At 41.1% G+C, this 27919-nt stretch overlaps 2 protein-coding genes and 1 pseudogene across 2 annotated transcripts; 2 read left to right on the top strand and 1 right to left on the bottom strand.

The window, feature by feature from the left end:
• Positions 1–316: 316 nt before the first annotated feature.
• Positions 317–3521, bottom strand: LOC146580419 (uncharacterized). The gene is made up of 4 exons (XM_085267161.1): positions 3196–3521; positions 1987–2037; positions 1631–1726; positions 317–1087 (listed from the first exon to the last, which is right to left on the bottom strand). Exons 1-4 carry the CDS (start codon positions 3208–3210, stop codon positions 770–772), a joined length of 480 nt encoding a protein of 159 aa, XP_085123287.1. The 5' UTR covers positions 3211–3521; the 3' UTR covers positions 317–769.
• Positions 3522–10310: 6789 nt separating this feature from the next.
• Positions 10311–22646, top strand: LOC146580417 (uncharacterized). The gene is made up of 5 exons (XM_085267159.1): positions 10311–10761; positions 11014–11067; positions 16247–16424; positions 21848–21932; positions 22249–22646. Exons 1-5 carry the CDS (start codon positions 10637–10639, stop codon positions 22362–22364), a joined length of 558 nt encoding a protein of 185 aa, XP_085123285.1. The 5' UTR covers positions 10311–10636; the 3' UTR covers positions 22365–22646.
• Positions 11951–13810, top strand: LOC146580418 (zinc finger MYM-type protein 1-like; annotated as a pseudogene).
• Positions 22647–27919: the final 5273 nt, after the last annotated feature.

The following is a 27919-nucleotide window of genomic DNA, read 5'->3' as shown; positions in this document are numbered from 1 at the left end:
ATGTTAACTCATAAATGTTGATATTCCTCAACTTATAATTAGGGAGTAATAAACTCAAAATGTTCAATTTTTTTCAACTTAATTAAGGTGGGAAATACACTCAAAATATTTTACATATTGCAACTCATACGATGTGGGAAATAAACTCAAACTTTTTCATATTTTCTAACTTATAATATGGGAAATAACACTTAAAATCTTCACTATTTTTTAAAATACTGTGGGAAATACACTTACAAATAATTCTAAACTGTTTACCCAGTAAATTATAATCAGCTAAAAGTGTTAGAAAACATGAAAGTAACAACACTAACAATTTAACAACTTTTTATTAAACACAATGTGCTTTTAAAAAGGCACAAACAACAGAGCTCACTCATAAAAAAGTGCTTCATAAATAAAACAAGAGAAAAAGACTCCAAGGGTCTCCATCTCAATTCTAAAATTCAATAACATTTTCAGTATTAACAGCAATTGCAGCTATTAGAACATTGATGCATTTAACACTTACTGTACCTTGACAGCTGCAGCTCACTTTCTTTTTTAAAAATACATAAAAAAAACAGTACTGGTTTCCACTGCTGTACTTATAGGGAACAAACATCAAGGCAGTGCATTTACGTATTAGGCAACAGAACATTAAACATGAATAGTGAACTGAACAGTCATTCATCTTAAATGTGAGGTAGAAGAGGCAAATGATTAGGAAAAAAACAAACAAAAAAGCTTCCTCAATACTCAGCTTAACAAGTAGTCCATTCTGAATGATTCACTCATTGAACAAATCATTCTTCAGCATCAGTAGACGCCCTTTCAGTGGTTTGTTGTCCTCAAGGCACATCACAACCTTCTGGATAAATGTGAATGTAAGCTCAAGTTTCTTTGGGTATTGTAGGTCTAATGCATAGATGTACCCAAAGAGCAGGAGAAATGACTCAGCCAGATTTGTGGGACCATTCACAAGTATTTCATCCTCAACGACAATGCAGATGCTTTCGGGACTGAAGAGGGCCGAATCAGTAGTGTCATCCGTGACAACTGTCAGCAGAGCCACAGGAGTGTCAGTGAGGTCTGGACCATCTGCTGACTGCAAAACAAAAATAATACAAGAATGAGTTCAGCCCCACAAGGACACAAATCATGCTATTGATTAGAGGTGTGAATCTTCATAAGTCGCACGTTTCTTTTAGGATTATAATGTCAACGATTTAATTTGATATTGCGATACATCATGATGCATTACAATAATCTTAATTTGGGTTTGGTTTCAAAACATATGTGTAAATAAATGTTTTCAATAATAAATATATGCCAAGATATTTGTTTTTGTTATTTACCAAACATTTCTCTGACCACAACATGGCACCTCCAAAAAAATAGAACACTTGAATTTTAAAAAGGGAGATAGTTTTTATCTGCAGATTTTTTTTGTATAATAATCTTTCAACTATTTTCATGTTTTCTGGTTTATGCGTAACAATCTTCTTGCAATCTTATTCAACAATAGTTGATATATGGGAGAAAACAAGTCAGATGAGGACTGTGTTGAACATCCTTCCTGATATACACCCTGGTTCTCCTTGAGTTCTGAGCGATGTCATATGGTTGATGCTGAGGCCAGTACACTTACATTACAAGTCCTGAATAACGTGGAGGCATCTTCACGCAGGTACACAGGAAGTGCACGAAGGACGAGGGCCCGTCTTGTATTTACATCATGCTGTTCCTAGATGAACACACAATATCTATTAGAATAGTATTTACACAAATGCAGAGTAAAAACAAAGTGTTGGATAGCCATGTTCTGATTGTCATTGTTATAGATCAGGGGTGTCCAAACTTTTTGTGTAACGGGCTAAACCTGTCAATCTAGAAGGGTAACCCAAAAAAAATCTAAAAATTTTGAATAATTCAAGGCAAAATTCTCTAGTTTCTTTGTATTTATTTTTTATTTAAATTGGGACACAAATTATAAAACTCACCCACTGACAACTGGTGAAATGTTGACTCTCTGTAGCGCTCTTTGCAGTCTGATATCTGTAAACAATATGTGCACAAAGACGACTTATTAATGTTCAAAAACATTTTTTGCACAGCACACACACACAAGTAGTCAGCTGATCTCATCTGATGCAGATCTGCTCCTTGATCAAGTGACATTTGTCCGGATTTTTGGCACGAGTGACGTCGAATCAGCACCGCAGCTGGATGGCCCGATTTACATACCCAGCGCAGCTGATACTCACCACAATAATTTACTAAGATTATATGCACTCCTGTTATTAAGTCCAGTTCAGTCTGTTAATGTTAACCGTTTCAAACTAATGTTGATAGGTGTGTTGCTAAGCTTAATAACTTAAATAACAAACTTGAAATTTACCCGTCCTATTTTCCCTTTTATTGTTTTTTCTCTGTGCTGTAAATCTTCTGTCTAAGAAGAAATCTGAGGCTGCTGTTCTGAAAATAAGCTACCAAAGCTTTTTCTGAATGAATCAATAAAGATCCATTTATGGAAAGCTGTGATGAAAGCAGTTTTGTCTTTAATTATATTCAACAATATAACATATTCGACCACTTTTAAGTGATTTTGTGATCTTTAATACACTTTAATACACTAAAGTTAAGGTTATTTACCTAATTTCTAGTAAGTAGCCCTCAGTGAAAAAAGTTTGGACACCCCAGCCTTACAGGTTAGGGAGTATTTGTGATCCGCACAGTCTGCATCAATGATTCTTTCTTAGCCTGGGAGCAGAACGCGGCTCTTTATTTTCATTTCATTTCAATTTATCTAGCAAAGATCGATAGGGTCTGGCTTAAAGGTGTCAAGGAGGCGCCTCAGTCTGGCTGGTTGAGCCTTGTCGAATTAGCGCGAACAATTTAGCTGAACTTCGTTCGTAGCACCGAGTTCGACCAGTGTATAATGTTAGGCTGAATCAGGCGATGCATTTTTCCGCAAGCCTTGACTTGTAGAGCTCGCTTAGTGGAATACCCCTCTAAACTGTTAAAAGGATTTCGAGATTATCTCACAACCACACATTTGAGACTACGAAAAAATACAAACGTGTCTAATTACCATCATGATAACACACTCATGTTGTTTATTATTGTTCGCTTCATGCTAGCACACACACACAGCTCAACAGCGTAAACTACTGACTGTGTAACACGGACACTTATTGAAATAAGTATACTCACAATACGCACGTACATTACCGGCGAATACGACAACCAGTGGAAAGTTTTAGTAGAAAGTTCAAATGCATGGAGCTAGAACTGCCACCGTCAACTTCCCGGGCAAGAATACAATGCATTATGGGAAATGTTGTCCCCCACGGAAAACCGCCAAAACGTTACATCATTCTAATTTGAAATAACATTACGTATTTGTCACATTAGAAAACTTCTAAAATTACAATTACTTGGATTCGAATTCATTTATAACAAACATTCACTGTGCACAAAGTACGAATATATTTCCAGTAAAAAATAAAAAAAGAATGTTTATCGAAATTAAATTTAAACAAAACAAAAACACGTTAGACTTACCAAATTTAGGGCAGTTGATGAAAAAAAATAAGGTGGTGGTCGTGGTGGGTTGAAGTTGGGGACTCTTAATCCACACGGGCTGGCCAAAACTTCCCCGTATCAAGGTAAATTCAAGATGGCTGACTAAGCTTTCCTGAGGGAGCGACAAGACTCCACCCACCAGAACGTCACTAATATATGCTTCTTAAACTTTTTGAGCGTTCCAAAAAATTTAGCTAAAAAATATTGAGCCCTATTCAATTAAAGCTGCATAAAAGCCAACAGAGCTCAATACTTTATAGTTTGCTCAACTACAAAACGACATTTGAGTGTTATGAGCTAGAACAACTGTTAGGGATTACAGTGCAGCCAGCGAGAGAATCCCCCGCACTCTCCTCCCTGTGCAGCAAGCAGCAGGCTCACCTCGCAAACGGAGGGCGCCCTTACTCCCAGGAAATGGGCGGCAGAAAACCGATCGGTGCCTCTGCCATTACCAAAATGCGCTGGCATGACGTCGGGACAGCATACGATAAACGTTTTCAAAACGTGTTCATAACGCATGTGTTAACAGATTTGTCCAAATTCAAAACTAACATTTTAACTAATTAAATAAATAATTCAGCTCCGGTCGCCTCTCTTCGGAGTCAAACTTTGTACTGTCTCTGGGAGCCGCCAGGATCCACCCTCCCGAGGTACAGCTAGAGCCCCGAGGGTATGAATGTACGCGACTGTGAGACAGAAAGCACCTACATAGAAAAAGTGCATTTGAATGAGGCAAGTTGTATAAAGCACTTTGAGCCAAAGACGTAGATTTGGCATGGACAGAAGGGACATGCCCCCACCAATATCCACCGATTATTGAATTGTCCCCACCAATACTCTCTTCGAGTAAAGAAATATAAACCCGATCGAAAGAAAGAAAAAGATCTGTCAACGTCTCATGCAGCGAGCGGTGCAGAAAGAGTTAAATTACATTCTATACTGGAGTCCTACCTCATGTGACAAATATGGCCAATGTGATTGGCTGAGCCTTTCAGGGAGCTCTGTTTAGTTTCAGCAGCGGCAAACCTGCGCTGCCAGGAGGAGAGGAGGATGGCAGCAACAAGGAAGAACCTGGATATAAGAAATTGTTTCAAAGAAACCTGTAAGTTACTTAAAGTCAAATTCACTCATATAATGTGTCTGTCATAATAACGTTACAGGCTATGCTAGGCCATACATGCCAACCCTCCCGATTTTTCCGGGAGAATCCCGAATTTCAGTGCCCCTCCCGAAAATCTCCCCGAGCCACCATTCTCCCCAATTTCTCCCGATTTTCCACCCGGACAACAAAATTGAAAAACAATATCCCAGATTGGCCCTGCCAATTCCAGTTTCCAACAATGGCTACTGCAGCTACTTAGTTTTAATATTACTCTTATTACTCTTTCTGGGTCGCAAAATAAGATGTTTGGCATTTTCTGTGTTTTATTTGTTCGTGAGTAAATCTGTTTGGCTGCGATTAAAGTGATTAGATTAGATTAAATAAAACTTTATTAATCCCTCGGTGGGGTTCCTCCGGGGTTTTCACACAGCTGAATAAACGTCAAACAGAAAACTGATTAAACAGAAGTGTGAGATGGTCGAGAATCTACGCCAGGTCCGGTTATATTTTAGACAGCAAGGAGCAGACGGTAGAGGTGATGTAATTCTGAAGGCTAGACCGTCCAATTTCACCGTCGCTCGTTTCCGGTCTACCCGGCTTTCGGAGGTGGAAGCAGCCTCTGAATTTGGACACCCCCGGCCTTTTCCCGGCCGGCAATAATAACGGTGACATTCAACTTATTTCATCCGATAAGTAAACACTGTAAAATTCAAGTTTTTTGTATACATATGTATACCCCCCACAGCCCTTTTGAATGTCTCCCTAATAAGATAAGATAAGATAAGATAAGATAGAACTTTATTAATCCCTCGGGTGGGTTCCTCTGGGAAATTCGACTTCCAAAAAAAGCACAGCAACGACCAAAGTTACAGTTACAGAACTGTTATATATATATACACACACACACACACACACACACACACACACACACACACACACACACACACACACGCGCGCGCACACTTAAAGAGTAAAAATTGGGCTGGGCTCGCATGAGCCAAGTGAGGAAACACTATAACAGGGAGCCGTCTGCACCGGGAGCCGGTCACAGACCGCAGCCTCCAGGCTGGGCACACAGCAGGAGGGAGGCAAAGGAGCCCCCCAGCCAGGCTGAGAGGACCCCCAGAGACCCAGCAGCCACGGTCAATCACAGCCCCGGTGCAGAGAGCGCCCTCCGAGGAAACACTGGAGATATGACACAATACGATATATACAGGGTAAAATGATAAAATAAATAAGAACAGGATACAATATAAATATAAATAGAGTAAGAAGATTAAAAAATGAATAAGAATAAAATCAAAAAATATTAGGTAAATCCTAAATTAATAATAGAATAACAGGATAGAATAAATAAGCATAAAATAAATAAACGCTAAGTAAAAGCTAAATTAAAAAGGTGGGTCTTGAGCCTGTTCTTAAAAACATGTACGTTCTCTGCGGCCCTGAGCTCCTCCGGCAGGCTGTTCCACAGACGAGGACCATACCACTGAAAAGCTGCCTCTCCGTGAGTATGTGTCCTGACTTTAGGGACAATCAAAAGGCCAGTACCAGAGGACCTCAGGGTCCGCGAGGGTTCGTATGGTAAAAGCAGATCTGAGAGATAAGAAGGCCCAAGACCATTAAGACATTTAAAAACCAATAAAAGAACTTTAAAATCGATCCTGAAACACACGGGGAGCCAGTGCAGCGATTCTAAAACCGGTGTAATGTGGGCCCGCCCTCTGGTCTTCGTCAGCACACGAGCTGCCGAGTTTTGCAAGAGTTGTAAAGTTGAAATATTCTTCTTAGGAAGACCAGAGAGCAGGGCATTACAGTAATCAATGCGACTGGTAATAAAAGCATGCATCAACATCTCCGTGTTGGCCCGAGAGAGAATAGGGCGGACTCTGGCTATATTTTTTAGATGATAAAATCCAATTTTGGTTACATGTTTAACATGTGGGATAAAACCAAGCTCAGAGTCGTAAATAACACCCAGGTTTTTCACTTGTAGCGAAGGACATGGCGAAAATGCCTCTAATTTAGACAAGAGTTTCTCTCTCTGAGCCTCAGGACCGACGATTAAAACTTCAGTTTTGTCCTGGTTAAGCTGTAAAAAGTTTTCTGCCATCCAAGATCGTATATCTAAGATACAGTTAAAAAGGGCATCCATTGGTCTGGTGTCATCAGGAGACACGGAGATGTACAGCTGCGTGTCATCAGCGTAACTGTGGAAGTTCACTCCATGCCTCCTGATGACACCGCCGAGAGGCAGCATATACAAATTAAAAAGTACAGGGCCTAGAACCGACCCTTACGGAAGCGTAGAGCTGCCACCCAGGCAAAAGAAAAATACAAGTGTATCACGTTATAAGGTGAAAGGTTTATTGTTCTAACAAGATACTTTTCCTGTTTGTACAATATACTATCATGTTTGTACAATATACTTTTCACGTTTGAACAACATAATATCACGTTATTACAATATACATAATTATCACGTTCGTACAATATAATATTTATATTGTACGAACGTGATCCTATTGTACGAACGTGATAATTATGTATATTGTAATAACGTGATATTATGTTGTTCAAACGTGAAAAGTATATTGTACAAACATGATAGTATATTGTACAAACAGGAAAAGTATCTTGTTAGAACAATAAACCTTTCACCTTATAACGTGATACACTTGTATTTTTCTTTTGCCTGGGTGGCAGCTCTATGCTTCCGTAGAGAAAGAGAGAGAGAAAAAAAAAACACACACGGACAGAGAGAAAGAGAGAGAGAGAAAAAAAAAACACACGGACAGAGAGAAAGAGAGAGAGAAAAAAAAACACACACGGACAGAGAGAAAGAGAGAGAGAGAAAAAAAAACACACACGGACAGAGAGAAAGAGAGAGAGAAAAAAAACACACACGGACAGAGAGAAAGAGAGAGAAAAAAAACAGTGTCCTCCTCGAACACACACACCGACTTGGTGAAGTCTGCCTCTCTTGTGGATAAAGGTAAGATTTACAGACTTTTGATTTCAAATACAAACACTTGAAGGTAGTGTTTGTACGTTAAACAAAACTTGTCCGTAATGGTAGTGTTAACAGATTTGTCCAAATTTAAACTAAAAAAAGAACAAATCAGCTCAGTTGCAGTAAAGACTGCATTTTAGTTTGAAACTTTATATAAAGTGTTCATTCAATGTTTATGCTGGATTGAGCAAATATGACAAGTTATACAACAACTACAAAACTGTGTGAGTGCGCTCTCTCTGTGCTGCTGCTGCTCTCTCTGTGCGCTGAATATTTTTACACATTTTGTTGTTAATTTTGACACTAAATTGAGTACAATTAAAACTGTCCATAGAGTAAATTAAACTCTAATTCTGAGTGGTCCGGGACATCATAATGTCTAACTCGCGTTATGATTGTGATAGAGAAGCAGCCTATTTTGTTTTTTTTAATCAATATCTGAACGTATGAACAATAGACTGTCAAATCAATGAAAATACAAGTTAAAAACATTTCAACAAAATTTGTTGTTAACACTGAAACACACAGTAGGCCTACATTAGATATAGGGCTGCATTTTAAAATGAATTAGAGAAAATAAATAACATGGCTAAATTTTGCAGTTTCTTTCTTTCCCCCTTGTATTCCACTTCCCCACTTTCTGTTGTTCAGTGAGAGAACTGAGCTTCAGTTTGCCCTTCCAGGATTTTAAATCTGGGCTGGAATGGTGTCAGGGCCATTCTCACACACATGTGTAGGTGCTCGTTGGTGAGCCTGGAACGATATTTAGTTTTTATTATGTTCATTGTGGAGAAAGCTGCCTCACAGCTGTATGTGGAGCCAAACATGGTCAAGATGTACAGGGCTACTTTTCTCAAATTTGGGAAAGCTGTCTCAGACCATTTGGAGCCAGAAAGTGGCAGGTTCAGTTCTTCCAAACTGCTTTCAGGGCCACATCTGCTTAGAGCCCAACCAGTTGCATTTGAAGAGGCCCAGCATTTGCCCTCTTGAAGTGCTGTGTGACTTCCTTTGAGAATCCTCTGACATCAGTGATGAGAAATGGGTTCTTTATGAACTGCTGTCCAAAGCTGAAGCTATCAAAACGTTTGCTGAAGTTTTCAATCAGCTTGTCAACAAAGTCAACAAAAGAGGACACATCTCTTTGTCCCTGAACCTGTTCCTGAACCTGCGCTTTGTGCGCCGAGCTTCATTTACATTAGTCCTTCATCAGTCCTTCGTGCTCATGTTTAGATTAAATGTCAATCTTAGGAATTTCAGAATTAGGAAAAAAACGTTTTGATCAGGGGCGGATAGTAAAACTTTGTAACATCTCTGGGAGCTGCCAAGATCTAGAAAAAGCTCCTGAGACAAACCCGGTGTGTCTGATTACAGCAGTGGAAAATAGAGCAAAAGGGGCAGGTGCTAATTTTTATTTATTAGTATTTTATTTATTTATATTTTAAACATTCAGGGACAGGTGTCTGCGAGGCAATGACATCCGATGGGTCCAAAGCAACTTGTTTCATTCAAAAACCTTTTTTCTGTGTAGGTGCGTTTAGTTGATGCTCACATGTCAGTCGCTGGCTAACCAGCCAATTTGTCTGAGTGAAAAATATGTAAGAACCAGTGAGAGGCAAGCCAACAAGACAAAAATATAAAGATGCGTACTCAGAGAGAGGGTAGTCTGTGGTTCTATATTCATTCTTCTTTTACATTCTGGTTTAGATTTATAATCCAACCTGTTTCACTGCAGTTGATACTTGAAATGAAGGATCAGGACATAATTATCTTCTTCAGTTTACAAAGCTAAGTAACTTAAAGATAAAATGTACCAGTTCTTAATTTTGGTTTATCCATTAGCTGCTCCAAGTTTCAGTTTTACTCGTTTAAAAGTACTACAGTGTTTTGTTTTGGGTTTTTTTTTTGGACGCGTCTGCAGTTGTCGTGTTTGTGACTTATGATTTGCTCTTGTTTCTGACAGACTTGAAGCTACAATGGATGGAGACGGTGAACAAGCCGCTCGGGCAGAGCTGTGTGCCCTGCACCTGAGATCCTTTCAGTTGCATCTCATTTACGACCAGGCTGACGGACTGGCTGCGATCCTTTACTATGACAGAGAGAAACTTTGCGAAATATTCCTCCAGACAATCACGATGGTGTTCTTCAGGAGCTGGATTCACAGGCCTGAGTGACCAAGACCATCAGTGACTTGCCCTTATACAGAGAGGAGCTGGGAACCTCTGAAGGGCCTCCAGCATCCAACAGTGCCTGCACAGATTGAACATTGTTGATGTTGTGTAAACTTCAATAATGAATTAATCAGAATCAGAATACTTTATTGATCCCTGGGGGAAATTAATTAAAATAAATAATTAAAATGTACTTTCCTTCTTATTATTCCATACATTCATTTAACCAACACATTTGTTATATTGATGACTGCTTTTCAAGGGCTGATCACCGCTACTAACGTCCCTGGATGGACTGACAACATCCGAACAATGACAGCAGGTCTCATGACTGAGGGCTTGGACCAACTGCAATATATATTCATTTTTAGAATTTATATTTTGTGTTAACTGCAGTTTGGCTCAAAGTGTTACTGCTATCTTCTTTTAATAAACAACACTGCCATATGCAAAACTAGGGGTGGCAAGAGATTATGTTAGAGACAGTGGCATCGTTAGGCCTATTTTGGGGGTGCTGAAGCCTCCCTAAAATATTCTTAAGCCCCCCTAAATAATTTGCTGTTTGGGTTTTTTTTTTTTTTTTTTTTTTTCTTTTTTTTACAGAACTTGCAGACAAATTCAATATAAAGATGCAGGAATATGAGTTTAAAGAAATAATAATATAAACCTGTCGCTATTCACATAAATATGATCATAACTCGGTTGGTCCCTTTCGCTTTACACTGTTAAGGTAGCGTCAGTGCTTCGTTATCCAATCCGTTCCAGTTGTTCACAGGGGACATCCACATGACTGAAAATCCAGTCCTCGTTTCACTGCTACTTTACACTCCGCTCGTATACACCTGCGGACACACTAGCGTACATGCGGCAAACAGCAAGAAATCGTGGATATACGCAAGTTTTTCAAGAAAGTAAGTCTTCATCACTGGCTGGTAGTAAAAATTAGTTAGCTCCAGCTAACAGCAGAGAGTCCCATGTAAATAATGAACCAGGTGCTCCCCATTTTGATAAATAAAAACCTGGCTAGCGCACTAAGTTAAATTGTTAGCATAATGTTAATTTCTGTCACTCGTTTTAGCTCTGAAAAATCGAGCTGAGCTCATTCAGGTATGGTCATCATCAGTGGAAATAATAATAATCACTCCATCCCCATTAACCTGTAGGAGTCAGGGCAGAGGAGCACAGAGAGGCAGAGGGGAGACTCGTCTGCTGGAGAGGTGAGTCAAAGGATGGAGTCATTTGTGATGCAGACAGTCTGATTAGAATTTTATGGGACTCAATATGGATATGAAATATGAAACATTTCAGTCACAGTACAACATGTAAGACCTGTTTAACTTGAGCTTTTATTTAGGAGAGTCAAGGTTAGAAAGTGGAGAGAGCAAAGAGAGAGATATGTATATAAGTCAAATTAGCCTGACTCACATATTTTTGAGGGTTCTATTTTAATTTTACTTCAATTCAAGTAATTTAGTAATTTTTTCAGGGCTTTAAATTGCAACCATTTTAGTCACATGCGTGCTCAAAATATAATATTTGTAACTTCAAAATATTTGGGAGCAACAAATTACTGTGGAGCGTGAGCAGAAGTCATGATATTAGCAATTTACATTACAATTCAGTATGTTTTAATGTATCTTGAAGGGTGAGGCAGAAGGGGAGGCTGAGGGAGAAAAAGGTCAACAGGCAAGTTCAAGTCAGAGAGAGCAAGGAGAGACAGAGGAGCTGCAGCAAATGGATGGAGAGGCAGAGGAAGATCAAGTTATTACAGAGAGAGGAGAGCAAACAGGCCAAGAGAGGGAAAATGATGAAGCAGCTGCAGCAACTCATTCTACTACAGGGTTTGATTTAGGTGACAAAGACACAGGGCCCAGACAGGTGAAGCTGAAGAGCTATCCACATGATACTTTTGGTACACAGAAGCGAGCATTTAACCACAGCTGGTTTGAAAAGCACAACTGGTTAGAATATTCAGTCAACCAGAGTGCAGCTTTCTGCTTCCCATGTAGAGTGTTTGGCAAAAACATCAAACATGATAGTTTGGTCAGTAGCGGTTGCAAGAACTGGAAGAAAGCTTTAGTCATCTTTGGCAAGCATGAGATGGCTCAAACACATAAGGACAGTGTTGTTACATGGAAAAGCTACCAGGGAACTAGCAAACAGGGAAACGTTGCACAGGTGATAGCAACTGCAAATGTGAGTGAGATAGTCGAAAGAAGAGAGTATCTCAGACGAATTGTTGCAGTCACCTCTGTGTTAGGGAGACAGGGACTCCCTTTTCGTGGTCATGATGAAGGTGAAGACAGCCCAAACAGAGGGGATTTTCTTGCGTGCATGGAGCTTTTGAAGGAGTTTGATGCTTTTCTTCAAAAACATAATCCCCCATCAAATGCACAGTATATCTCACCAACATCCCAGAATGACATGATTGACTGTTGTGCCCAGGAAGTTACTAGTGCCATTGTATCTGAAATGACAAAGTCTAAAGTCTATTCCATCATGGCAGATGAGGCAAGGGATGAAAAGGCAGAGCAGTTAGCTGTTTGTGTCAGGTACGTGTCAGAGGGGGCAGTGAAGGAGCGTTTCCTTGCACTAGCAGAGATAAAATCATTTGATGCCCAGTCCATTGCAAATGAGATTCAGCAGCAGATCCAAAACTATGGTCTTGCAGAGCTTAAGTGTGTAGCACAAACATATGATGGTGCAGCCGTTATGAGTGGCTCCACCGGAGGTGTACAAGCACATTTTAGAAGGCTCCATCCTGAGGCTATATATGTGCATTGTTATGCTCATCAACTCAACCTGGTTTTGTGCAATACTTGCAAGGCTGTCCCAGAGGCTGTGGAGCTTTTCAGCTTGTTGGAGTGTGTGTATTCTTTCTTCAGCACCTCCCTAGTCAATCATCATAAGTTCATGGAGACTCAGGCAAAGCTTGGATTGACAAAAACTGAGCTTGTGCAACTTTCAAACACTCGCTGGGCATGTCAGTTGCGATCAATCAGTGCAGTTCTTGAGACATTGCCTGCCATTTTGGAGTGCCTATCTGCAATTGGATCCCCCATAGCTGTTGGTCTCAGAGCAAAGCTCTACAAGTTCTCAGCAGTCTATGCACTACTGATGTTTTAGTCTATTCTGTCGGTAACCAAAGGACTCCACAAATTCCTGCAGAAAGAGACTTTAGACCTGGCAGAAGCTTTCATCTGCAAACAAGCTGTGTGTGACACACTTGAGGGCAAACACTCAGATGCATTTGCTACAGAGCTGTATGAGAAAACCAAGGCCCTGTGTAACACCCACAGTATCCCTGAACCAGGTGCCAAGACAAGGCACAAACAGAGGGAAATGGAGGATTTTGTCCTGGAGGCAACTGTGGGTTCACGCACTGAATTGAACAACTCAGACACATTGAAAAGAGAGTTACTTTTCCCTTGTGTGGCTCGGATGGTTGGCGAGCTTGATCAAAGATTTTGCAGTGTAGATGCAGGGCTGCTAAAAGGCGTCCAGGCATGCAGTCCTAAATCTGAGAACTTCTTGAGTGAACCACACTTGAATGAACTTGCAAAGCACTACAGACTTGACCTGAAAAAAGAGGAGGTTCTGGTGGCCAGAAACTTTCTTACCAAAACACAGAGGCTGGATGTCCACCCAAAATATGTTGTCTGTGTACAACCTCCTTGATTCAGACATGTTTCCCTCTCTGAGGGCAACCATCCAAGTTGCCCTAACAGTGCCTGTCAGCAGCTGCTCGTGCGAAAGGTCCTTTAGTGCACTGCGTCGGCTGCACTGCGTCGGCTGCACTCCTGGCTGCGTCCAACAATGGGTCAGAAAAGACTTCGCAGTCTTGCAGTCATGTCTATTGAAAAAGACACGCTTCAGCATCTGAGTCACAACAGAGTGATTGACCGATTTGCCACTCTTAAAAACAGACGTCATTCTTTGATGCTTCCATCCACCAAGTAACTGGTGATTGCAGCCAGAAAAATGTACTTTTTTATTTTCAGTTTTTTTCTTGTTATTGACGCAGCAAACACATTTCCTCTGTTTTCTTGATGTACTGTATTATAAAGCAGACTGAAATAAAACAATAGATCTATTGGTGGCCTAGGATGTTTAATCTGTCCAAAAAAGTAGGAAAACAATTTCTCAGTCTTTGTTTTCTGTTTGTGAAATTTTGTGCTCATTCACTACGTTCGTTCATATCGTGTGTGTATCTCTTGGGGGTTAAGCCCCCCCCCCCTGTCCTTAAAACCTAGTGACGCCCCTGCTATCAACTTCAAAATGTGTGTTTTGAAAGGTTTTTTAAGAAAAAAAATTAGGACAACATAGCAAAAAAACCATCACTTTTTATTGTCTTCATTCATGCTCAGTCATCCAGGTAAGGAAATCCCTAAAACTGATTCTGTTCATCTGGACGTGGCGTTTTCAGTCGAAGAAATTCTACTACCGGTAAGTGACTTCTTCAGTCTCAGCTGACTGCAGGTTTCCTGAGCCTTTTAACAGTACATTTGCATAATGACTTAAACTAGCTTCACTGACAAACAGCGGGCTATGAGGTCAGTTTTATGATCGTTAATTTTTATATTAATGCTTTGAGTAAATGTGGTTATCCCAGCTGGATATTTGTCAAAGCTGGGAAGGCACCTAAAGAAAGCTCCAGGTGATCCAGGAGAGAAGGACAACTGCTGCCTTATCCTGTACGTGTCAGGAGTATCGGAACAGCTGAGACATATTTTTTCTAAACAACGCGTCTCTGTGGCTTTTAAACCCCAAACACTATGTCAAAGATTGGCAGGTCCCCAACTCAAGCAGAGTAATATAGTGTGCACTGTTAAGTGCCAGGAGGATTGCCATGATTTATACATCAGAGAAACCAAACAACCTCTGGCGAAGCGGATGGCACAACACAGGAGAGCTACCTGGTCAGGCCAGGACTCTGCAGTCTATTCACACCTACAGGCCAGTGGACACTCTTTCAGTGATGAGGATGTAACATCCTGGACAGGGAGGAACGCTGGTTTGAGCGCAGAGTCAAGGAGGCCATTTACGTGAAAAGGGAAAGACCATCTCTGAATCGAGGAGGAGGCCTAAGGGTATATCTGTCACCATCTTACAATGCTGTGATTGCAGCCATTCCCCAACTCTGTGTGAATGGTACTCATGACCATTGATAGCACACCGATAAAGAGGACCAGCTCTGTCCTGGACAGTCCCATAGACTGCAAAGAGATGGTGGGTGAGAGGAGGATGTTAGCCAAGCTGACATCTATTATGAACAACAGCTTGGCTACCAGGTTGTCTATTATGAGCCTGCAGAGGCCCTGAGCAGCTCTGTTACAGGACAGAGGACTAAACTGCAGCAGCTAGACTGTACAATATACACGTAATCAGGGCTGTGCAGAGATGTCCGATGAGGAAGGTGCTTAAAGGAGCACATAGGACCAGGCTGAACAAAAACAACCCACATTAATCAAGAATCTAATATAAAATCGTATCATACTATATCACTGTCATCAGGTGGGAACAATGCAAAGCAAATGTAGCCTATGTTTTACCTGATGGTTACAATGTTGCTGCTGCTCCTGCTGCTGATTGTGCTGCAGGGCAGGGCTGTGCTGATCTGAGAAAGTAGACATTCAAAAGTCCATAGGAGACACTGTATCTGATTAAACAAGTGTTATGAGATAATAATTATAAAATGACAGCACTTGGAATCATAAGGCAAGAGATTAATAAAACTGTGGGAAATAAACTCGGCTCTGTCTGTGACTCACTCTTCTTCCTTCATCTCCTCATCTCATCTACACACTGGGTTTGTCTCAGTAGAGGAACTTTTTCTAGATCCTGGCAGCTCCCAGAGATGGTACAAAGTTTTTGTCACGGTTCTGGGTCCGTTGGACCCAGTATTTTGAGTTTATTATATTTCGGTTTAATTCTGCTTCATGGATTGTTTTCTTATTCTCGTAGTGATGATGATTATTATTAGTTTCTTGTTTCTGTTTATCCGTGCTTAAGGATTTGTTCTCGGTTATATCTCACGTTTAGTTTAGTTCAGGTTCCATGTGTCGTTCTCTGTCTGTCTGTCTCTCAGTGTCAAGTCTGCGTGCTTGTTTAGTAATTCATGTTTCCTGTTTTATTGTGAAAGTCTTTGTCTTATGTTAGTGTGTGCAGCTTGGTTCCCCCCGTCTCGTTAACCCCGATCTCTCCCAGCTGTGTCTCCCTCCTGTTCCCCATTCCCTGATTCCCACCCTGTGTATATTAGCCCTGTGTTTTCCTGTGCTCAGTGTCGTACCGTCAGATTATGCCTGTGTTTTTTGGTTTCTGTATTCACGGCACTTCACGTTTGGTTTTCATGTCAGCAATAAAGCTGAGGTTTTGATTTACAATTCTGTGTTCCAGTCCTGCGCTTGGATCCTCCTCTCTGCCTGCCCACACACAGAGCCCTGACAGAACGACGCGACCAGTAATGGATCCAGCGGACTCACGCTTCGCCTTTGAGGGAGAGAATCTCACGCTCCTTTGGGATTACTGTTGGAGGGTAGTCCACGCCGCGAGCCCCTACAAGAGGCAGCTGGAGGTAGTATTTTTTTGATAATTTTTTGTCGTCCACTGCCTCCACTGTCAGTTTTCTAAAAATAAATGGACTCAAACAAATAATAACAGCTCTAAGAGCGAGGTTAAGTTTTGAACTGTTTGGCATGGGTGGCCCAGGGAAAGGGGATTCAATTGTTCTCCTGGAGGCCCTCGCCACTTGGTACTCTCAACGACAGCAGCATTTTTTTTTACCAAGGTTTATCGCTAAATCGTTTGATCCATCCTTGAAAAAGAAATGCAACCCTCGCCATCATCACCCAACCACACTTGCATTCTCTCCTGTAGTACGGACTGGTGCAGTTTTCATTTCCATACCCTCAGCTCAGTTAGCTGATCAGCAGCCACCCTCGGCTCAGTTAGTTGATATAGCTGTTTCTTTAAAACCGTGTGTGTGGCTGGCTGTGTCTTTGAAACCTTACATAAAAGGAGCAGGTGCTAATTTTTATTTATTGATTCATTTGTAATTTTTACAGCTTGGGAAAACTAAAAACTGCATATTTAGTTATTGTTATAAATCTCCCTGTAACACCATTTTTGCATTTTAATTTCTCTGAAAATATAGAAAACATTACATAACACAAGTACTTTTCATAATATGAATATTATGAAATAACTTTAAAAGATTTCCATTTGGTGTGTGTGTGTGTGTGTGTGTGTGTGTGGGCGGGCGGGCAGGCAAGCAAGCAGTGTGTGAGCGAGCGAGCAAGCAGTGTGTGAGCGAGCAAGCAAGCAGTGTGTGAGCGAGCAAGCAAGCAGTGTGTGAGCGAGCAAGCAAGCAGTGTGTGAGCGAGCAAGCAAGCAGTGTGTGAGCGAGCAAGCAAGCAGTGTGTGAGCAAGCAAGCAAGCAGTGTGTGAGCGAGCAAGCAAGCAAGCAGTGTGTGAGCAGGCAAGCAAGCAAGCAGTGTGTGAGCAGGCAAGCAAGCAAGCAGTGTGTGAGCAGGCAAGCAAGCAAGCAAGCAGTGTGTGAGCAGGCAAGCAAGCAAGCAAGCAGTGTGTGAGCAGGCAAGCAAGCAAGCAAGCAGTGTGTGAGCAGGCAAGCAAGCAGTGTGTGAGCAAGCAAGCAAGCAGTGTGTGAGCAAGCAAGCAAGCAGTGTGTGAGCAAGCAAGCAAGCAGTGTGTGAGCAAGCAAGCAAGCAGTGTGTGAGCAAGCAAGCAAGCAGTGTGTGAGCAAGCAAGCAAGCAGTGTGTGAGCAAGCAAGCAAGCAGTGTGTGAGCAAGCAAGCAAGCAGTGTGTGAGCAAGCAAGCAAGCAGTGTGTGAGCAAGCAAGCAAGCAGTGTGTGAGCAGGCAAGCAAGCAGTGTGTGAGCAGGCAAGCAAGCAGTGTGTGAGCAGGCAAGCAAGCAAGCAAGCAGTGTGTGAGCAAGCAAGCAAGCAAGCAAGCAGTGTGTGAGCAGGCAAGCAAGCAAGCAAGCAGTGTGTGAGCAGGCAAGCAAGCAAGCAAGCAGTGTGTGAGCAGGCAAGCAAGCAAGCAAGCAGTGTGTGAGCAGGCAAGCAAGCAAGCAAGCAGTGTGTGAGCAGGCAAGCAAGCAAGCAAGCAGTGTGTGAGCAGGCAAGCAAGCAAGCAAGCAGTGTGTGAGCAGGCAAGCAAGCAAGCAGTGTGTGAGCAGGCAAGCAAGCAAGCAGTGTGTGAGCAGGCAAGCAGTGGAGCTGTGTGGGTTAAGGAAAAAGCATCGAGGCGTCTGGCAGGAGATATAAATTTTTACTGCAAGAATTTTCACAATAGACATAATGTCTGAATATGCTAATATTCTTCTAATTATTACTGTTGATTTCTTGGTAGGCCAAAACCCATAAAACATTTCAAAATTTAATAATAAATTATAATCATAAGTAATACAAAAAATAAATAAACACCAACCTATGCAAATGTATTCTGTCAAGGAAAGACGATCGTCTATATAAATATGTGTCTGAGAACAGGAAAACTGTCTCACAGCTTCATGTCATCATCCAGGAATGGGGGAAAAAGCTTAGCAGACTGATAAAGAGGACCAGCTCTGTTAGCAGCACTGTTACAGCCATGGTGTAGGACGGAGGTCTATTCCATGTCTTTGATCATCAGCCAGACTGTACAATACGGACACATGTAACAGACACATACGAAATTATATGCGCGTGTGGTTATAGCTGTTTTATCCCTACACCATTTATTTTCTGTTTCCATTTTTTCTAATATATTTCTAATTCACTTTTCCTCAATGACCCTTGTGCAGCTGCGACATTTCAGCTTCCACAGTGGGGGGATATTAAGTCTACGACTGTGATATAAACACGTTTGTGCTCCTTTGTACTTGAATCAGGTATTTAAGTAGGCCACCTGACTACGGAGGATATCTCCTTCCCATCTCCTATCTTTCCCGGTCGAAAAAAATGGGGAAATGTGGAAGTAGGGTTGCCAACTCCCTGAAAAATAAATAAGGGACACCTCGTGGCCAGGGCCGGGCGACCCAGTTGTCTTCACCCTTCCCAGTGTGGTGAATTTTCTAGCTCTTTTTTTGTGTGTGAAATTATTTTTTTTTAACCCTTTGACTTGAATTTGATTTAAGTAGATGTGTATTCTTTGTGATATGAACACATGTGAAACAAATGATCATTTAGCCATTTATTTTTTAGCTCAAAATGACAACATTAACACATAAAACAGGTCTCTTTCTTAAACAGAAGCCTGTCATGCTTAACTTTTGAGAATATAAGTAAATCTTTCTTTAAAAGAACTCTGTCCTGCTTAACTTAAAATTATATAAAACAATAGAAAGAAAAACATTCTTGTAACAGTGCACATTTAGTGCATTTAGTACAATTGGCTTCAGCTGAGGTATTATTTCAGCTTTTCTAATGCTAATCAGCTGCTCCCGTTTGAAAACCCGCTTGTTCCCATGATTACGCATCTTAACTCATCATCATTATTCATCTATGTATTACTTTTATGTATTAGTCATCTATTTGTTGTAATCATCTATCCTTGCAGTCGTTTATTACACAAAATAAATTATATTATCACACTTCTGGCCACATAGCGCTGATATTCACTGCACATGCCCATATTAACGTTTTCCAGCCAGGTGTTTTCCTTTTCCCATTCTTCCCTTTCTCTGAGGGGAACAAACATTGCTGCTCTAACGCTGGGCTCACACTGTGCGGTTTTAGGCCCATTTTGAGCCGATTTTTGAGTGATCGGACCGATTTTGGCCTTCATCGTGCGTCGTGTAGTATACGTGGGGTAACGAGAAGTGATTAACACCTCACGACCAGCTCCCGATCATCAATCGCTCGTGAGCCGCTCACACTGCTCGCGCGCAAACACGTAAACGCCGTGAAAAAGACGGAGCAGCACGGCTGTGCAGCGTGTGATCTGGACACAAGCGATGGAGGCACAACTTGTAGAACTTTGGAAAGCTCATCCGAGCCTTTTCGATGTGGCCTCACAAAATTATCACGACCACAACAACCGTGTGTCTGTGTGAGTGAGAGACAGAGAGAGAGAGCGAGCGACAGATTTTCTGTTATAACGTTAATTTTATGGAGGCACAGTGTGAGCACTCAGGTCGCATCAGAGCATCGGGCGGTATAGTGTGAGACCTGCATCGTGACCTACCAACTTCTAACCCCTGCGAGTCAATCGTGCAGTTTGAGCAGGAGCTGAATAACGTGACTGAAAAAATCGCACAGTGTCTGCCCAGCTTTAGGTGTACTGTCGTCCGAGACTTGCACCGCAGTGTCGGCGTTTGTTTCCCTGTTGGCCATGCTTCTTGTTGTGGTCATCTGTTGTCTTCCCTTTCCTCGACCAATGAGATGAGCGGTAATCTGAATTGTCATACTCGAATCGTCACAAGTGTGCTGTCAGCTCATTGGTCACAAAGCAGGAGAGGGGCTGGGAATTATGTTTTCAAACAAAGCGTTAATTCCATTAAAAGTTATAGACTACTTTTGATTCTCACTGTATTACGGGACAAAGTGCGTCCCTTATTAGCTCAATACGGGACGTGTACTTTTGTTTCTAAATACGGGACGATTCCGTTTTTTAAGGGACGGTTGGCAACCATGTGGAAGCCACTTCCTGCGAAAAAAGGGGAGGAGATACCGTAAGTGCACCATATAAAAGAGCTTGCAGCTCCTCCCCTCCTTCACTTTCAGGCGTTCTCCTCCAGCCACTGTGCCCTTTTTGCATATCACCTGCTGAGACAAACCTCGGTGGCGCTTATAAAGGCTGAAACAGACGAAATAAGAAAAGGATCAATATCTTAAGCTTTGTTAATAAAGGTAGGCGACTTTAGTTCATTGTTCCTACAAAAATGGCGAACTTCTGCCATTTTTATTTTTTCCCTTTAATGGACACGGACAAACGTTCTCCTCTGGCTCTCAGTCTCTTCATACTTGTGAACTTGAAATTGTATAATGTGCCAAGATTAACTTCTAAAAAGCTGAAAAGCCTTGCTTACTCCATACCTGTTGACGTTTGAGATTCAGAAGTCGAAAAGTTATTCAGTCACAGTCACAGACGACTAAAGTCGCTTGCCTTTATTAATAATGTTTAAGATAATGATCCTTTTCTTATTTCTTCTGTTTCCGTCTTTATAAGCGCCACCAAGGTTTGTCTCAGCTGGTGTAATGAACAAGAGGTGCAGTGACTGGCAAGAGTTAGTGGGAACTGAGAGTTGAGTTAAAGAACACACATTAAGAAGCAGATTATATTAGATTTATATTTTAAATAAGACAAAAGTTGGATTTTACAGCAGTAAAATGATTGTATCTCTACAGTTTAAACATGTAATAAGCTTTGCCCCTGCACAGAGTGGATAGTGAAACAAATGGAATCATCATAAATACATTATTTCATATTTATTACTCCCCCCTCATTGCTTTATTATTGTAGCTCTAGCAATAAATAATAATGTAAGGATTCTGGATCAGCACCGTGATGCCCATAGTATATACAGTATTCTGAAGAAGGTCTAAAATGTCCCTGTGTGTGTGTGCATGTGTGTGTTTTATGTATATGGATTTTTTAAAAACAATATTACTCATGATATAACATTGTCCAGACATGGCTGGTAAGGACATGAGGAGGAAACAGCAGGAGCTGTGTGAGGCTACTAAAGGCAGTGCTATAACATTTTTCTGTCATCATTTTATTATAGATTAAGTGCAAGAGTTGTTAGGTGTGGATAATTAGATTATAGTTTATTGCAATAGCAAGTCGTGCCTTGTTGTCAGATAGACAGCAAGTGGAGAGTGATATATGAAATGATGGGATGGAAGGAAGAAGAGAAGCAAAGAGTGATGCACAGGCAGAGCCTAAATTATTTCTCACAGTTTTTTGTTGCCAATCTTTGCATTTTGTTATTATCTCATGACACTTGTTTAATCAGCTACCATCTCTCCTATGGACTTTTTAAATGTCTACAGTCTCAGATCAACACAGCCCTGCCCTCCAGCACTATCAGCAGCAGGAGCAGCAGAAACCCCTCAACAGCAACATTGTACCCATCAGGTAAAACATCAGCTACGTATGCTTTGCCTTGTCGCCACCTCACAACAGTGATATAGTATGATGTGATGATATTAGATTCTTGATGAATGTGTGTTGTTGTTATTCAGCCTGGTTCAATGTGCCCCTTTTTAACTTTGAGCACCCGCCCCTTTAAACCTCTCTGCACGGCCCTGTTCCTAATTTTGTTTGACTTTTGCCTGTTAGCTGCTCCAAGTTTCCTTCAGGTTTACTTGTTTAAAAGGTACTACAGTGTTTTCTTTAACGTGTCTGCAGCTATCGCTGACTGTGACTTATGGTTTGTTCTTCCCTCTAACAGACTTGAAGCTGCAATGGACGGACACGGTGAAGATGCCATTTTGCTCTATGTCCTGTGTGTGTGTTCCTGGTTTCGTTTCCATCTCATCTACCACCAGACTGACGGACTGGCTGTGATACTTTATGGTGACAGAGAGAAGCTTGCTGCGATATTCGTGCAGAGGATGGTGACGGAGTTCTTCAGGAACTGGATTCACAGGCCTGCGTGACCAACTCTGCGTGACTTTCAACACAGTCCTCTGGTGACGCCTGATGGCCAAAAGTATGAAGAGCAGCTTGAATCTACAAAATGAACTGCTTCATTGTGACGAGTTCACAATTCTCTCTGATATTGGGCTGCCGTTGCTTTGCTTTTTGGGAGGTGAAAAAAATGTTACGTCTATTTGTTTAGTAGATAAATTTGGTCAATAAACGTTGCTTATGCGCCATGGTGTGGTCTTTCTTTGCTTGTGACTTCTTGATGTTGGTAAATACAATACATGAAAAATACATATAATATACATATAATAATGTACAACAGATTATGGAGTACGCTTCTGCTGTGAGGTCCTGCCTCCATGAACTCATGCAATTAATCACTGGACAGAAAGACAGCTGTGTGTATAAATAATATGATACTGGGCCAATTTTCTTATACATATGTTTGACCAGGAGGTAGAACTGAAAAGGGAGAATGCTTATGAACTTGTAAAGTAAAAACGTGATGCATTTAAGGTTATCCGTTTGGTTTTTGTTTGAGAAGAGAATTTGTTCCACTGTGTGATGGTCGAGTTTCTTTTCTTGGAGATAATTTCTCCTGCATTAGAGGAAATGTGGAACAAAGAGGCTGGAGAGCCCAGAAACTGCAATGCAAGTTGGTAGAGATGCAGGTGTACGGTCTTCCTGGTGTCACAGACGATCAGCTAAAACTATTAAACAAATTAAATTGCTGCCATTTTTGTACAATAATATTTTAAGATTATTTTACATATAAAATATATATTTTTTATTATATTAAATTTAAAGCATCAAATGGAAATCTTTTAAAGTTAATGATATTATTATTATGAAAAGTACATTTTTGTTATGTAATGTTCTCTATATTTTCAGAGAAAATAAAAACGCAAAAATGGTGTTACAGGGAGATTTATAACAATAACTAAATATGCAGTTTTTACAGTTTTCCCAAGCTGTAAAAATTACAAATGAATCAATAAATAAAAACTAACACCTGCTCCTTTTATGCTACTTTACACTGCCGTAGTACTCTCACACACACACACACACACACACACACACACTGGGTTTTAAAGAAAACACATTAAGAACAGCTATATTAGAATTATATTTCAAATATGACAAAATGCTGATTTTACAGCAGCAAAAATATTGTATCTGTAAAATTTAAACATTTAACAAACTTTCTCCTTTGCACTGAATTGAAAGACAAACTGAATCATCATAAATACATTATTTTATATATAATGGAAATCTTTTAAAGTTGTTTAATGATATCTATCTATCTATCTATCTATCTGTCTGTCTGTCTGTCTGTCTAGCAAGATAGATAGACAGACAGACAGACAGACAGACAGACAGGGAAGGACAAGGACTGGATCAGCACAATGATGTCATCTTGTGGCTATGGTATATACAGTATTCTGGAAAAGGTATAAAATGTCACTATATGTGCTTTATGTGTACAGATTTTCTTTTTAAATTATCACTCAAGTATAAAAACAATAATAAATAAAGTTGCAATGTTTTAGTTCAATAAAATATTTCTATCATTACTTTTTTATGGATTAGGTTCAAGAGTTATTAAGTGTGGATAATTAAATCATAGTTTAATGCAACAGCAGATTGTGCCTTGTTCTCAGATGGACAGAAAGTGGAGAGTGATAGATGAGATGAGGAGATGAAGGAAGAAGAGTGAGTCACAGGCAGAGCCGAGTTTATTTCCCACAGTTTTATTAATCTCTTGCCTCATGATTCCAAGTGCTGTCATTTTATAATTATTATATCATAACACTTGTTTAATCAGATACAGTGTCTCCTATGGACTTTTGAATGTCTACTTTCTCCGATCAGCACAGCCCTGCCCTGCAGCACTATCAGCAGCAGGAGCAGCAGCAGCATCATTGTAACCATCAGGTAAAACATAGGCTACATTTGCTTCGCATTGTTCCGTTGACAGTGATATAGTATGATATGATTTTATATTAGATTCTTGATTAATGTGGGTTGTCGTTATTCAGCCTATGTGCCCCTTTTGAACTCTAAGCACCCTCCCCTTCGGACATCTCTGCACAGCCCTGATTACATGTCTGTATTGTACGTTTAGCTGCTGCACTTTAGCCCTCCGCCGTGTAACAGTGCTGCTAACAGAGCTGCTCAGGGCCTCTGCAGGCTCATAATAGACAACCTGTTAGCCAAGCTGTTGTCCATAATAGATGTCAGTTTGGCTAACATCCTCCTCTCACCCACCATCTCTATGCAGTCGATGAGACTGTCCAGGAAAGAGCTGGTCCTCTTTATCGGTGTGTTACCCCCCATTCCTGGATGATGACATGATGTAGAAGCTAAGAAATTCTTGTAGTAAAAATTGAAGTAAAAAATTATAAAACTTAAACCCCAGACACTCAGTGGATGTTTCACTGATGCACCTCCAGTGGAACCAGATCCCACAACAATGTGTGCTCTTAATCTGGCAGGAAAGGAAAGGTTACTCACGTGGCGCTTTATGATTAACAAAATATAATTAAAAGACTTTAACAGCCGTAGGTTAGTCAGTTTGTGGACATTTAATTTTGCATATGAGACATAGATGTGCCCTTAGGCCTCCTCCTCAATTCAGAGATGGTCTTTCCCTTTTCACGTAAATGGCCTCCTTGACTCTGCGCTCAAACCAGCGTTCCTCCCTGTCCAGGATGTTACATCCTCATCATTGAAAGAGTGTCCACTGGCCTGTAGGTGTGAATAGACTGCAGAGTCCTGGCCTGACCAGGTAGCTCTCCTGTGTTGTGCCATCCGCTTCGCCAGAGGTTGTTTGGTTTCCCCGATGTATAAATCATGGCAATCCTCCTGGCACTTAACAGTGTACACTATATTACTCTGCTTGGGTTGGGGACCTGCAAATCTTTGACATAGTGTTTGGGGTTTAAAAGCCACAGAGACGTGTTGTTTAGAAAAAATATGTCTCAGCTGTTCCGATACTCCTGACACGTACAGGATAAGCCAGCAGTTGTCCTTCTCTCCTGGATCACCTGGAGCTTTCTTTAGGTGCCTTCCCAGCTTTGACAAATATCCAGCTGGGATAACCACATTTACTCAAAGCATTAATATGACAATTTGTAAATTAATGATCATAAAACTGACCTCATAGCCCGCTGTTTGTCAGTGGTGCTAGTTTAAGTCATTATGCAAATGTACTGTTTACAGGGTCAAGGAAACCTGCAGTCAGCTGAGACTGAAGAAGTCACTTAGTAGAATTTCTTCGACTGAAAACGCCACGTCCAGATGAACAGAATAATTTTTAGGGATTTCCTTACCTGGATGACTGAGCATGAATCAAGACAATAAAAAGTGATGTTTTTTTTGTTATGTTGTCCTAATTTTTTTTCTTAAAAACCTTTCAAGATACACATTTTGAAGTTGATAGAATAGAATAGAGCCTTTATTATCCAATTGAAGAGAAATTTCGGTGTTACCGAGCTCTTACAGCAAGGGAAAATAAAATATAAAAGGAAGACACAAGGTGGTCCTATAAACATAAGCAACTGAAGATGCTCCATTTGGATTTACACACCAGGAAAAACATTATATTCTATTTTTTTATGTATTTATTAATTTTGTGATGGCATCTCAAGGTCACCAGTCGTAATCATCCACTGGCTGAATCTGATGCTAACCCTGGATGAAGAGAAGTTGATGAACACACACTCACAAAAACACAACTCAATGTCATGTTCAGAAACCAGTTTGAGATGATTTGAGTTTGTAGCATGTTGTGTTATCCTGCTGGAAGCTGTCATCAGGAGATGAATACACCGTAGGATGGAGATGGTCAGCAAGAATACTCGGGTGAGCTGTGGTGTTTAAATTGTGCTTATTTGGTACTAAGGTGTCCAAAGTGTGGCAAGAACTTATCCCCCAACGCGTTACACCAGCAGCCTGAACAAGGCAGGATGGATTCATGCTTTCAAGCTGTTTACTGCAGACTCTACCATCTGAACGTTGCAGCAGAAACTGAGACTCATTCAAACAGGCAGTATTTGTGCATTTTTCTCCCATTTTGGTCAGCCTGGGTGAACTGTAGCCTCAGCTTTTTTGGGCTGACAGGAGTGGCGCCTGGTGTGTTCTTATGCTGCTGCAACCAGGTTTGATGTACTGTGATTTAAGAGATGCTCTTGTGCAAACCTAGGCTGTAATGGCTGATTAGTTTAGTTGCTGTTGCCTTCTTATTAGCTTGAATCAGCATTTGTGTAGCAACAAAGCATTTTCACGCAGAGAACCACGGCTTGTTGAATATGTTCTCTTTTTGCTATTTCCCCTCTCTTTCAGTCTATCCTGTATGAACAGCTGCTGAAAAACAAAACCTGCCACCTGGAACCAACGACGACGCCCTAAACTCACTTAAATCACCTTTTTTTAACCACTAACCACTTTTTACATTCAAGGTATGCAGAAGAGCATCTCTGAATGCACAGCACGTTAAACCTTCACGCTGATGTGCCATGTTAATGAGCTCAGATCGTCTCAAAGTGGTTTCTTCAACATGACAGTGAGTTTGTACCCCAATGGCCTCCACAGTCACCAGAGTCAGTCTCAATCCAGTAGAGCACCTTTGGGATGTGGTGATACAGGAGATTCATATTGTGGGTGCACAGCTAACAAATCTGCAGCAACTGTGTGATGCTGTCATGTCAATGTGGAGCAAAGTGTCTCATTAATGTTTTCAACAGCTTGTTGAATCTGTGCCATGGAGAATTAAAACAGTTCTAAAGCCAAAAAAAGATCCAACTCAGCACTGATGTAGCCGGGTGGGCTACTCGCGCCTCCCTCTCTCTCTCTCTCTCTTTCTCTCTCTCTCTCTCGCTTGCTTTACCGCCCTCGCTCTCTCCTGCGCTCGCTCTCTTGGCTGCGCAACTCGGTTAATTGGGAACCCACATGCATATTGATTGCAGGGTGGCGTGAGTCCGTATAAAGTTAAGCCGGTGTTCTCCTGGATTATTCCTCCCATGCGTTTGGCGCAAAGCTGCAGTAAATGCTGGCGGACCGCGACGGATTGATCAGCAAGCGAGTAGACCCTATGACAGCTATATAGGCTCTCGCTTAACCTCCGAGTACCGAAATTTGTATTAATGTAGTTTTGCGGCCCTGTTGTAGCGCGGCCGTTTCTGTTTGAGGGTGTAAGCCTTCCAGTTTGGTGTGCGTGTGTGATTTCTTTTATTAAAGATTGAAGGTTTAGTTTTTATGATATGTAGCGAGCCTGACGCTCAGAGTCCTTTTACTCTTTTAACGTATTGCTCTGGTTTATTTCAGTGAACAGAGGACGTGCCAGTGTCCCTGGGACCTCAGGTGGTGGGTCGTTTTCACACTTTCCTTTGTACAGCACTGGGTGGGCTGTAGTGATTTTCTTGTGTGATTTTTCTTTTGGGTCCACGGCTGCTGGTAAGTCCAAGTTCCATGAT

The sequence above is a fragment of the Mchenga conophoros genome, linkage group LG3 (genome assembly GCF_057382185.1).
Source record: "Mchenga conophoros isolate Kocher_MC1m ecotype Shallow Benthic linkage group LG3, M_conophoros_male_GT1.1, whole genome shotgun sequence".
Taxonomy (NCBI): Eukaryota; Metazoa; Chordata; class Actinopteri; order Cichliformes; family Cichlidae; genus Mchenga; species Mchenga conophoros.
Note: the sequence above shows the minus strand (reverse complement) of the source record. Positions and strands in the feature narration are given on the sequence as shown.